General features: G+C 37.7%; 1 protein-coding gene across 3 annotated transcripts in view; it reads right to left on the bottom strand.

Moving 5' to 3' along the window:
- CECR2 (CECR2 histone acetyl-lysine reader) overlaps positions 1-14,091 on the bottom strand; it is a 162,684-nt gene that overhangs the window by 21,756 nt on the left and 126,837 nt on the right. For all 3 annotated transcript variants that reach the window (XM_016213786.2, XM_016213787.2, XM_087814394.1), the window contains one exon: positions 9,368-9,521. In XM_016213786.2, the coding sequence (XP_016069272.1) occupies positions 9,368-9,521 (154 nt within the window). The remainder of the gene's footprint in view (positions 1-9,367; positions 9,522-14,091) is intronic.

The following is a 14,091-nucleotide window of genomic DNA, read 5'->3' as shown; positions in this document are numbered from 1 at the left end:
ATATAGAAAAATCATCCTGAATAATCAACTGTAACTGAAGACTAGCTGGAGAGCACCCTGATAACCAAGCATGAAAAGTGGACACCACATAGTGACTGGAAGTGCGGAGGCATGAGAGGGCTGGCCATAGGCAGCAGCTGAAGGTCTGGAGGGATATCTCAGCTGTGGGTGGGTTCCCAGGAGAACTCTGGGGTCTAAAACCCAAGCTGGGCTCCCCAACCCAGAGCAAGAGAACTGAGAAAGGTGCCCACATAACACCTGGCTGTGAAAAGCAGCAGGGTTTCTGTTTGCCAGGGACAGATGGCTGGAAATGCAGGCACCCTATTAAAGGGGCAACACACAAAGTTTTGAGTGCAGTCACTCACCTTGGACTCAAGCTGAGGGAGGGCAGGCTCAACTAGAGCTCTGTGAGGAGAATCCAGGTGTGCTGGCAGGGGAATAAAGGGCAGAGGGCAGCAATAAGGATCCCTGTGGTAAGTCACTGCCCCATACTGCAGAGGACATCTTTCTTAGGCAGACATTTACCTTCCAAGCAGCTTTTGCCTGGGGGGGAAGCAATGCCCTACCCTGTTGGAAAAGCTCTCATCGCCCCCTGTGGAGATTCTACAGCATGAGGCTGTAAGAAACTCAATAACAGCCTCTGGGTGCTTTGAGTCCTTGCCTGATTTGCTTCTGAACCCAGGGCTTGGAAAAGCAAACCTTGGTGCCCATCGTGATCCTGGTCCTAATACACTCAGCCCTGGCCGAGAGGACCACAAGCTGTAGAGTGTGGAAAACTTCAAACAGGGTACTCAAGGCCACTTACAAACTGTGTCTGACATTAGCCTGCACGAGAGAACCTCTAAAATGATGGAGAGTCCTAGCACATCTACCTAATCCACAGAAACATATAAAAAAAAAAAGCGGCCTAAATAGGGAGACAAAACAAGCCCCAAATGAAAGAACAAAAGAATTCTCCAGAAGAAGAGCCAAATGAAATGGAGATAAGTAATCTATCAGATATAGAGTTTAGAATACTGACTGTAAGGATGCTCAACAACATGAGAAAAGAAATGGAAACTATGAAGGAAATTAAGAATGACATAGTAGAAATAAAAAAACACACTGGAATAAATAAACTGCAGATTAGAGGAAGCCAAGGATTGAATCAGTGAATCAGAAGACAGGGTAGGGAAAAAAATAACTCAATCAGAAAACCAAAAAATAAAAAACAATTAAAAAACAGGAGGACAGTTTAAGGGAGCTGTGGGACAGCATGAAACATAACAATATTCATATCATAGGAGTTCCAGAAGATCTAGAAAGTATGCAAGGGTTAGAGAACCTGTTTGAAGAAATAATGGCAGAAAACTTCCCTAACCTGGTCAAGGAAAAAGTCACACAAGTTCAGGAGGCACAGAGAGTCCCACGCAAGAAGAAGCCAAAGAGGGCTATGCCAAGACAAATCATAATTAAAATGCCAAAATTTCAAGACAAAGAGAGAATCTTGAAGGCAGCAGGAGAAAAGCAATTTGTTACCTACAAAGAAGCTCCCGTAAGGATTTAGCTGATTCCGCATCAGAAACTCTACAGGCCAGAAGGGAATGGCATGAAGTATTCAAGGTAATGCAAAACAAACATGTGAAACCAAGACTACTCTATCCAGCAAGGCTATCATTCAAAATAGATGGGGAAAGAAAGAGCATCCCAGACAAAAAAAAGGCTAAAGGAGTTTATCAAGACCAAACCAGCATTGCAAGAAATGTTAAAGGGACTGCTGTAACAAGAAGTTAAAATAGAGGACGAGAAACGTAGCCAAAAAGAAATAAAATGGCAATAGATAAGTACCTACCAATAATAAGTTTAAATGTAAATGGATTAAATGCTCCAATAAAAAGGCACAGGGTAGCTGAATAAGAAACAAGACCCAAATATATGCTGTCTACAAGAGTCCCACCTCAGAACAAAAGGCTCACACAGGCTGAAGAAAAGGAAAACAACTTCTGGAGGACTTTAAAGGAGATATCGACAGTCATAGTAGAGGACTTTAACATCCTACTGCCTTTACTGGATAGATCTTCCAGACAAAATATCAACAAGGAAACAGTGATTCTAAATGACACACTAGAGATCAGATTGATTTAATTGACATTCACAGAACATTTCACCCCAAAGCTGTACAATATATATTCTCCTCAAGTGCACATGGGAAATTCTCAAAGATAGACCACATGTTAGGACACAAAACAAGTCTCTACAAGTTCAAGAAGACTGAAATCATATCAAGCATCTTCTTGGACATTCACACCATGGAATACTATGCAGCTGTAAAAATGAAGGATCCCTTACCCTTGGAGACAGCATGGTGGGACCTGGAGAGTATTAAGCTAATCGAAATTAGCCAGCCAGAAAAAGACAAGTATCACATGATATCACTCATTTGTGAAATCTAACGAACAAAATAAAATAAACTGATTAACAAAATAGATCCAGAGACAGAAACACGGAACAGACTGACAAATCTCAGAGATAAGGCAGGGGTGGGTGGGGAAGAGATTAACCTAAGAACTTATATGCATAACCCATGGACACAGACAATAGTGTGGTCAAGGCCTGGGGCAAGCGGTGCAGGGTGGAGGGGACTAATGGGGGAAAAAGGGAACATGTGTAATACTTTCAAAAATAAATATAAATTAATTAAAAAAAAGAAGAGATTTGAACCAAATATCTAAAGGTCTGAATAATAAATCGATAAAAATTTTCCTTTAAATATGAAGGAGAAATAAAGATGTTCCCAGACATACAGAAGCTTTGAAATTTTATCACTAGAAAACCTCCATTGCAGGAAATACTCAAGGAAGTTATTCTACCTGAAACAAAGAACAGAAAGTCACAAAACTACGAGGAAGATCATCAAAAAACTTAGAGCATAAACACGGATAATTTATGACAACAAAAACATAAAGGGGAAGGTGGTAAAGGTGTGAACTGGAAAAGGAGGATGAACATCAGATGCACTTGGAAGAAAAAAACTATTGTACATATGCAATTTTACTTTTTATAAACATAATGGTAACCACACACAAAAATTCCTAAACCAGGACACACAGCTTAAAAAAACAGGACAGAGACGAAATAAGTATGAAACACCACCAAACAAAAACAAGAGACAAAAGTACAAAGGAAAAGAACCAATGGAGGCACTGAGCTACCAGAAACAAAAGAAAATGGCTATAGGAAATTCTCATACATCAATAATTACCCTAAATGTAAATGGTCTGAATTCACCAATAAAGAGGCACAGAGTAGCAGAGTGGATAAAAAACACACAAAACCTGACCATAAACTGCCTACAAGAAACAGAACTAAGCTGCAAAAACAAAGGTAGATTTAAAGTAAAAGGGTGGAAAATGATTCTCCCAGCAAATAACATCCACCGAAAAGCAGGTGCAGCCATACTTATATCTGACCAAATTGATTTCAAGACAACAAAGATAACAAGAGACAAAGATGGATACTTATAATGATAAAGGGAACACTACCTCAAGAAAACATAACACTTCTTATATAATGCAGCCAACCAGGGAGCACCGAAATATATAAAAAGCAACTACTCACAGGACTGAAAGGAGAAACAGAACAAGACACAATTATAGTTGGGGACCTTAACACTCCACTGACAGTTCCAGATAGATCAATCAAACAGAAAATCAATAAAGAAATATTGACCTTAAGTGCAATGCTACAGCAAATGGACATAACTGACATTTACAGAGCCTTTCGTCCCAGAACATCAGATTATACATACTTGTCCAGGGCACATGGGACACTCTCAAGGATAGACCATATGTTGGGTCACAGAACTAGCATTATCCAATTTAAGAAGACTGAAATTGTAACAAGCATATTCTCTGACCATGATGCCTTGAACTTAGAAATCAATTGCAAAAAGGAAGTCAAGAAACCCACAAATACATGGAGATTAAACAACATACAACTGAAAAATGACTGGGTCAAAGAAGAAATAAAAGATGAGATCAAAAGATAAATAGAGACAAATGAGAATGACAATACAACATATCAAAGCTTATCATTACAGGCCTATCTCAAGAAACAAGAGAAATCCCAAATAGACAACCTAACATCACATCTTAGAGAACTAGAAAAAAACCCCAAAGCAACCCAAAGTCAGCAGAAGAAAGGGAATTATAAAAATTAGAGCAGAACTGAATGAAATAAGAGAACAAAAAGACTATACAAAAAATTAATTGAACAAAAAGCTGGTTCTTTGAAAAGATTAATAAAATTGACAAACTCCTGGCTAGACTCACTAAGGAAAAAAGGGAAAAGACCCACACAGACAAAATCAGAAATGGGAGAGAAGTCACCACAGACATCACAGATACACAAAGGATCATACTCGAATATTATGAAATACTATACGACATCAAATTAAAAAACCTAGAAGAAGTGCGTAAGTTCCTAGAAATATAAAACCTTCCTAGACTGAATCATAAAGAATTGGAAAATCTAAATAGACTAATCAGCAGCGAGGAAATGGAAACCACCACCAAAAACCTCTCAAAAAATAAAAGTCCAGGACCAGATGGCTTTACCAGTGAATTCTACCAAATGTTCAAAGAAGATTTGATAGCTATTGTTCTCAAACTCTTCCAAAAAATTGAAGAGGCAAAACTTCCTAACATATTTTGTGAGGCCAATATAACCCTAATACAAAAACCTTGCAAAGATAACACACACAAAAGAAAACCACAGACCAGTATCTCTGATGAATACAGATGTAAAAATTCTAAACAAAATACTAGCAAATAGAATCCAGCAGTACATGAAAAAAAACAATACATCACGATCAAGTGGGGTTCATTGCAGGAGCACAAGGGTGGTTCAACATACATAAATCAATCACTGTAATATACCACATTAACAAAGAAAAGATAAAGATCATATGATCTTATGAATCACGCAGAAAAAACATTTGATAAGATACAACATCAATTTATGATTAAAACTCTCAATAAAATAGGAATAGAAGGAATGTATCTTAAAATAATAAAGGTGATATATGATAAACCCTCAGCTAATATCATACTCAATGGTGAAAAAAAAAAGCTTTTCCTCTAAGATCAGGAACAAGACAAGGATATCCACTCTCACCACTCTTATTCAACACAGTTCTGGAAGTCCTGGCCAGAGCAATAACGCAAGAGAAAGAAAAGGCATCCAAATAGGAAAGGAAGAGGTAAAACTGTCACTTTTTGTGGATGACATGATTCTATATATAGACAACCCTAAAGACTCCACCAAAAAACTATTAGAAACAATAAACAAATACAGTAAAGTTGCAGGATACAAATCAATGTACAAAAATCTAATGCCTTCCTGTATACTAACAACAAAATTTCAGAAAAAGATATGAAGAAAACACACAACCCCATAAAACATTTCCCTTTGCAACTGCAATCAAAAGAACAAAATACCTAGGAATAAACTTAACAAAGACCATGAAAGATCTACATACTGAAAATCACAAAGCATCGTTAAAAGAAATTAAAAAAGACACAACAAAATGGAAAAATATCCTGTGTTCATGGATTGGAAGAATCAACATAGTTAAAATGGCCATATTACCCAAAGCAATATACAGATTTAATGCAATCCCCATCAAAATACCAATGTCATTTTTTAAAGAAATAGAATGAGAAATCATCAGATTTGTATGGAACCACAACAGACCCTGAATAGCCAAAGCAATCCTGAGAAAAAAGTATGAAGCTGGAGGTATCATGCTACCTGACTTCAAGTTATACTACAGAGCTACGATAATCAAAACAGCATGGCATTGGCATAGAAACAGACACACAGATCAGTGGGAAAGAATAGAGCCCAGAAATAAAACCACATGTACAAAGGCAGATAATTTTTGACAAAGGAACCAGAAACACACAATGGAGCAAAGACAGTCTCTTCAATAAATGGTGCTGGGAAAACTAGAAAACCACATGCAAAAGAATGAAACTGGATTAGTTTGTCCCCATGTACAAAAATTAACTCAAAATGGATCAAAGACCTAAATGTGAGACCTGAAACATAAGCTACATAAAAGAAAACACAGGTACCCAACTTATGGATCTTGGTTGTAAAGAACACTTTATGAACTTGACGCCAAAGGCAAGGGAAGTAAAGGCAAAAATAAGTGAACGGGACTATATCAAACTAAAAAGCTTCTGCACAGCAAAAGCTTCTGACAACAAAACTAAGTGGCAGCCCTTGCTAGTTTGTCTTAGCGATTAGAGCGTCAGCCCACAGATTGAAGAGTCCCAGATTTGATTCTGGCCAAGGGCAGATACCTTGGTTGTAGGCGCAATCCTTGGCCCTGGTCGGGGGGCATGCGGGAGACAACCAATCGATGTGTCTCTCTCACACTGACGTTTCTGTTTCTCTCCCCCCCCCCTTCCACTCCCTCTGAAAAGCAAAGGCAAAAATATCCCCGGGTGAGGATTAAAAACAAAACAAACAAACAAAACAAAGAGGCAGCCAATCAGACGGGAGCTGATATTTGCAAACAGTAGCTCCAACAAAGGTTTAACTTTCAAAATATATAAAGAACTCATAAAACTCAACACCAAACAAACAACCCAATCAAAAAGTGGGCAGAGGACCTGAATAGACACCTCTCCCAAGAAGACATACAAACAGCCAATAGATATATGAAAAGATGTTCAACCTCACTAGCAATTTGGGAAATGAAAATCAGAACTACAATGAGATACCACCTCACACCTGCTTGAGTGGCTATTATCAACAAGACAAGCAATAACACGTTTTGGAGAGTGTGGGGAAAGTGAAAACATTTAGGCTTTCTCGTCACCTTCTCTTGGCAGAAGCCCCAGTTACATAAACATGGTATAGCATAGTCATAAGAGACATCACATTAGCTGACTAATGTCTGACCCATCCTTGGCTGACTGAGAGCCACTATTGTTCTGGCTCCTTTAAGACTGACCCAGGACTTTCTGGGCTTTGTCGCCGTGTACCCCCAGCTGGCAGCCACTGGGAGAAGAGATGGTTTTGCCCCCCGTGTATGGCCATCAGCTGAATAAAGTCATGTCTCATCCTTCTACCCCACAGTTTTCCTTCGGAATGTCCAGATCTAGTGCGAACCTCCCTGGCCTTGGTTGTTGCCATTAGAGAGAGGTTGTGGAGAAAAGGGAACCCTCATTCACCTCTGGTGGAAATGTAGACTGGTTCAGTCACTATGGAAAGCAGTCTGGTGATTCCTCAAAAAAATTAAGAATAGAGCTACCATACAACCCAGCCATCCTTCTCCTGAGTATATACCTGAAAACTCAAAAACATGCATTTGCAAAGATATATGCACCCCTATGTTCACTGCAGCATTATTCACGGTGGCCAAGACATGGAAACAATCAAAGTGTCCTGCAATAGAGGCCTGGATAAAGGAGATATGGTACATGCACACAATGAAATACTACTCAGCCATAAGAAAGGATGAAATACTGCCTTTTGCAATGACATGGATGAACCTTGAGAATATTATGCTAGGTGAAATAAGTCAGTCAGAAAAAGCTAAGAACCGTAAGATTTCACTCATATGTGAGACATAAAACTGAAACTCGTGGACACAAGCAGCAGTGTGGTGGTTGCCAGAGGAAAGGGGGTATGGAGTGAAGGGGGTCTTAATAAATGGTGACAGGAGAAGATAGGACTTTGGGTGGTGGGCATACAGAGCACTATACAGCTCTTGTAACATAGAAACCTACACCTGAAACCTATATGTTCATATTAACCACTGTCACGCCAATAAATTTAATTAAATTCCAAATGTATAAAAGGAACTGCAAAACTGTCAATCTTCAGAGCACTTAAGATCTTGCTTCTTGACATGGCATAAGTTTGGCTCAAATAAACTCAAATTAAAAAAAAAAAAAGGAATGGGAGTAAAAATGCTCCTTTAAATTTTATAGCCAAGCCCAGCCAAGAGTGGCTCAGTGGCTGAGCACTGATCTAGAATCCAGGAGATCGAGGTTCAATTCCCAGTCAGGGCACATGCCCGGGTTGAGGGGCTCGATCCCCAGTTGGGGGCGTGCAGGAGGCAGTTGATCAATGACAACTCTCTAATCATTAATGTTTCTTTCTCTCTCTGAAATCAGTTAAGATATATTAAAAAATAAATAATAAATTTTATAGCCAAAAGTAACTTAAATTTTGCAATGAAACACCATATAAAATCATATACACATTACGCCATTTTAGTAAAAAATTCAATAGTAAAAGTTCAATACATTTATTTATATCGTCACCCGAGGATATTTTTTCCATTGCTTTTTCAGAGAGAGTGGAAGGGAGACAGAGAAAGAGAGAGAAACATAGATGTGAAGGAGACACATCGATTGGTTGCTTCCTGCACGCACGCTGACCGGGGCTGGGGAATCGATTAGCCTGCAACCTAGGTACATGTCCTTGGCCAGAATCGAATCCCAGACCCTTTAGTCCAAAGGCCAACACTCTATCCACTAAGCTAAATCACCCAGCGCTCAGTACATTATTTATTTTTTAATATATCTTTATTGATTTTAGAGAGAAGAAGAGAGAGGGAGAGATAGAAACATCAATGATGAGTCATTGATCAGCTGCCTCCTGCACGCTGACTGGGGATCAAGCCCATAACCCAGGCATGTGCCCTGACCGGAAATCGAACCTCAATCTCCTGTATCCTAGGTCGATGCTCAACTGCTAAGCCACGCCCGGCTGGGGTCAGTACATTTATTTAAAAGAAAATAAATATTGGCCAGTATTCAACCAAGCCAAATGATCTGTTATCACACGACATGTCAGGTTCAGCGTATAGATGTAACTGCTACATAAAACATCTAGAGACAGTTGTTATAATCACAAATAAAAGAAAATTTCATGATACTAAGACTAAGACCAGGACCTAAGATTGAGGAAACAATTTGCCCTCATAATATTCCAGATTTGTACAGTGTCACAGAGCTGAAAAAAATCTCTAAGACTTTTCTTAAGCACATTTGTGTTTAAAATTCTGTGAAATTAGTTGTCATCAATTCTTATTTTTTTCCTTCTATATAAGGGACATAGCAGAAATGAGAATAAGCAAGAGTATGAAAGGAAGACACAGAATGAAAAATATCAGGAATAGCAGGAATGCAATGGCAATGAGACTGAATCCAGATGAGTAAAACAAGACAGAATACAATTTACAAGTTAGAAATTGCCAGAAACAGCTTAGATAAATGACAGAACACAGTTTGATGCGGATTTCGCTATAGAAGTGCTATTCCCACACCACATGTACCTGTCCAGACTACACAGAAAGCCCACATACCTTCTACTGCCTTGACCTTTTCCTCCAACTCCCGTTTCTTCTCTTCCTTTAGCATCTGCTCTTGCTCCTTCTTCTGCACTGCTAGAAGAAGTTGACGTTCTTCTTCCTCCTCTTTGCGCTTCTGTTTTTCTATTCTGGTAAGCACTGGAGTCTCCTATGAGGAGCCAGTAAATGTAGAGTCAATATACAATGTAAGATCAGTTCTTCACTGAGTTAAGATTCAATTTTTATTTTATTTTATTTTTAAAAATATATCTTTATTGATTTCAGAAAGAGGAAGGGAGAGGGAGAGACAGAGATAGAAACATCAATGTTGAGAGAGTCATTGATTGAGCCTGCAACCCGGGCATGTGCCCTGACCGGGAATTGAACCCCGATCGCCTGGATCCTAGGTCAACGCTCAACTGCTGAGCCACCCCGGCCGGGCAAGATTCCATTTTTATTGAATTCAATCTATTCAACAAGTAATATTAGATAGCTAGGGAACTTATAGCATAATTACAAATTCATTTTATCACCTAAAGAATACATATATGAACAAATTGAGGCAGTTCAGAGACCATTCTTATAGCTTTAATACTTGATAAAAGTGAAATCTAAAAAAAGCACTCTCATCTAAGTAAAAAAATCAGTCAGTAGCTAGACAGAACACAGACTCACAATTTCAACAATGAGCATCACTTTGAAACCCTTAACTTTTATACTTTCCTTTACTAATAAAACAATGAATAAAACTGGGGGGATGGTAAGAACGGCCACCATTTGCCATCATACACTGGAAATTTGCCTAAGGCATCTAATAAAATGTAAACAAACACAAACACACAAAACAGAACATTCATCATAATTTTTATTAAAGTTTTACTCTTTATATTTTCAAAAATAAATAATCTGAGCCATTCTGTAGCCCAGAACACTGAAGCTAGGACTAAAATTGTTTATTTTCAATTTCTGCTTTTGTCTTTTGTGCTGATGTGAAAGGCAGAACTTTTTATTTTTTCATAAATTGTTATCGAAAAGATAATAACTATTGCCTGCAAGAGAGAATGTATGTAAGTTTCAACTGAATCAGGAATGTGAAGTTTTTCTTAAAGAATCTTTTCAACAGGAAGCAGACCTAACAGTCTTTTTTTTTTTTTTTAAAATATATCTTCATTGATTTCAGAGAGAGGAAGGGAGAGGGAAAGAGAGAGAGAGAGAAACATCAATGATGAGAGTCATTAATCAGCTGCAGCCCGCAAGCCCCCCAGCATGTGCCCTGACTGGGAATCGAACTCCGATCTCCTGGATCCTAGGTCGACGCTCAACCGCTGAGCTGGGCAGACCTAACAGTCTTTTATGCCAGATACATTTTTAAGTTTCATACTAGGGAAACTGCTCAAGTGATCTTAATGTGGGGAGGTAAAAAAGTGAATGTAAATCACCCTTTACATATGTCGTCATTAAACACCAAAACTGGTCTGATTAAAATTTTAAATTACTTTCTTTATAGTCCTTAAAACCAGTTTTGATTCTCATTTGATTCAGATTTTGGAAGCTGTCATAGCTAGAGGGACTTTTACAAAGTCATTTTTATCATTTAAATTCTGTAAGCCCGACTTAAAAGGTGCTTGCTATCCAAAGGTAAAATCTGAAATGAATAAGAGAGGAGAGATAAAAGTTAAACAAAAAAAATTAACCATTATTACTGCACACATAACACTGTACTCATAAGAATCCTCAACAGCCTAAACAGAATTAAAGTTCCCTAAAATCTTTATCCTATAACCAGAGTAGGCATTTAAACATGTTAGCTTCTGTTTCTGAAATGGGGATGCTCCTATTATTAAGATATAAAGAATATTTCTCTAGTTACGGGTTCCTAAATGTCAGTTAAGTACCTTCACTGCAATGCATGAGTACCTTTAGCTTCAACCCCTCTCTCTACATCCTTACTTATTCCAACTTTAAGCAACATCTTTCCTCAGATGAGAAGTTATGATGGAACTATAGTTAACAAACCAAAGCAAACCAAATTGCTTTTGCTCCTTTTAGTAGTATAATGACGCTAAGCAGATACTACCTTTAATATATCAATTCATAGAATGGGAGAAAAGGAGACAGAGGAAAACTAAGTCTTGTCAAAGGAATTATTCCATTCAAAGAAAACTGTAGTGATTTCTTTATGTCAGACACACAGAAAGAGAAAAAAGGGGCACATATTTACATATAATGATGACAATGTGTGTGTAATCTGCCCCTCTACGACAAAAAGGACAGCCATTGAACACATGAAATAGTCTTCCTTCAATCAGTACAAGAGGATATTAATTAGGATCAGAATTTTAATAAGGATGAAAGAACTGCAAGCCAATGACTCATGAATAGAAATATTAAATCACCAGAGTCACTTGGAAAACATGGAGACATTCCAAGAGTTAAGTCAATGGAAGGGAAAAAAGGGAAAAAATAGTTAATTAAATAAATCTCTAAAATATCTATATGAATCTTTTATTGCCTTACAAATAGTAGCCACCCCCAAAACAAATAGAACACAAATACAAAACTCATAAAAGATAAACCACATGAATGATCAAAAGGAGGAGCACAATGTTTCTCTCTCTGTTTCCTTCCTTCCCTCCCTTCCAATCCACCCTTCCACTCTCTCTAAAAATCAATGGAAAAAATATCCTTGGGTGAGGAGTAACAAAAAGCAAAACAAAAAACAAAACAAAACAAATATTTCTGAGGACTATTTAATGAAACACATTTCTCACAGATTAACATTTGATACGATCCCAGTTTTGTAATAAATGCATAAAGGGCCTGAAGTAAACACATAAAAATAGTGATGATTCCTGAATTGTGAGATTACTATGTCTTCTTGTAGTTTTCTACATGTGGTCTCCGAAGTTTTCTGTAAGATCATGGAAATTATTTTGGATGCAGAACTTCCCAAATATATTGGGAAAACCAACTAGTATTACATGTTCTAAAATGATCTAATTTTTATTAACTTTCTTACTTCCTCCAGTATGTGAACCCTGTTAAAAGTCTGTAACTTTTAACCCTTACTTTAACCCTGTTAAAGTACAAAAAGGTTAGAATTTGTAGATTTTTAAAGAGGTTAATTATCTATTTAATTTTTTGTTGTTTTATGTTTTTATTGATTTGAGAGAGAGAGGAGGGGAGATGGAGAGACAGAAACACCGATTGGATGCTCCTGCATGCACCCTACTGGGGATTGAGCCCGAAACCTGGTCATGTGCCCTGACTGGGAACCACTGACCTCTTGGTGCATGTGACATTCAATCCACTGAGCCATACAGGCTGGGCAGAATTTACAGATTTTTAAGGTAAGGTATTAAAAATTGACTATAAACAGTTTAAGATATTTTAGTAACAATGAAGCAGAAATTTTAAAACTTAGGAAAATTATAGATATAAATGATTACTGCTAAGTCAGAGGCTCTACATCATTTACACAAATATGTACAAATTATTTTTTTCTTTTTTTTTACAAAAGTGAAATCCACATAAAATAAATTATTTAAAAGTGTACAATTTAGTGGCATTTAGTACATTCACAATATCTGTTATGCAGCAACCACCTACATTGAGTTGCAAAACATTTTTAGCCCTCCAAAGGAAATCCCTATATCCATTAAGCAGTCACTCTCTATTCTGTACTACCCCAGCCCCTGGCCACCAATATGCTCTGCCTCTATGGATTTACTTATTCTGGATATTTCACAAAGACAGAATCATACAATTTTTGTCTACTTAGTTATTTTTAAATACATTAATATTTATGCTAAACACATAAGATGTAATAATTGAGTAAACTTAAATTTATAGCATCTTAAAAAAAACAAATTTATACAACTCAATAGGAAAAAAATCAACTAAAAAATGGGCAGAGGATCTGAACAGACATTTCCAAAGACATACAGATAATCAACAGGTATAGGTAAAAATATTCAACATCACTAATCATTAGGGAAACGCAAAGCAACACCACAATGAGATATCACCTCACATCTGTCACAATGGCAATCATCAAACAATAAGTGATCACTTTGTAAGTTAGGTAAATGTCTAACCACTATACTGTACACCTGAAACTAACATAGAATAAAACTCCTCCAAACAAAACCACAATGAAATAGTACCTCACATCAGACAGAATGGCTATTATAAAAAAGACAAGTTGTACAAGCTGGAGACGATGTGGAGAAAAGGGAACCCTTTTGTACTGTTGGTGGCAATATAAATTGGTGCAGCCACTATGGAAAACAGTATGGAGGCTCCTGAAAAAATTAAAAATAGAACTACCGCCCGGCCGGGTGTGGCTCAGCAGTTGAGCGCTGACCTAGGATCCAGGCGATCGGGGTTCGATTCCCAGTCAGGGCACATGCCCGGGTTGCAGGCTCGATCCCCAGTCAGGGGAGTGCAGGAGGCAGCTGATCAATGACTCTCTCATCATTGATGTTTCTCTCTCTCTCTCCCCCTCTCCTTTCCTCTCTCTGAAATCAATAAAGATATATTAAATATATATATATAGAACTACCATATGATCCAACAATTCCACTTCTGGTGATCTAAACTAAACGAACTCTCTCATAGAAAAGACACCTGCACCCCCATGTTCACTGCAGCATTACTTACAATAGCCAAGACATGGAAGTAACCTAAGTGTTTATCAATGGATCAGTGAAAGAAAATGTAGTACATATATACATTAT

Source organism: Miniopterus natalensis, chromosome 2 (genome assembly GCF_054644295.1).
Source record: "Miniopterus natalensis isolate mMinNat1 chromosome 2, mMinNat1.hap1, whole genome shotgun sequence".
NCBI classification, from domain to species: domain Eukaryota; kingdom Metazoa; phylum Chordata; class Mammalia; order Chiroptera; family Miniopteridae; genus Miniopterus; species Miniopterus natalensis.
This window is presented reverse-complemented; position numbering and strand designations above follow the sequence as displayed.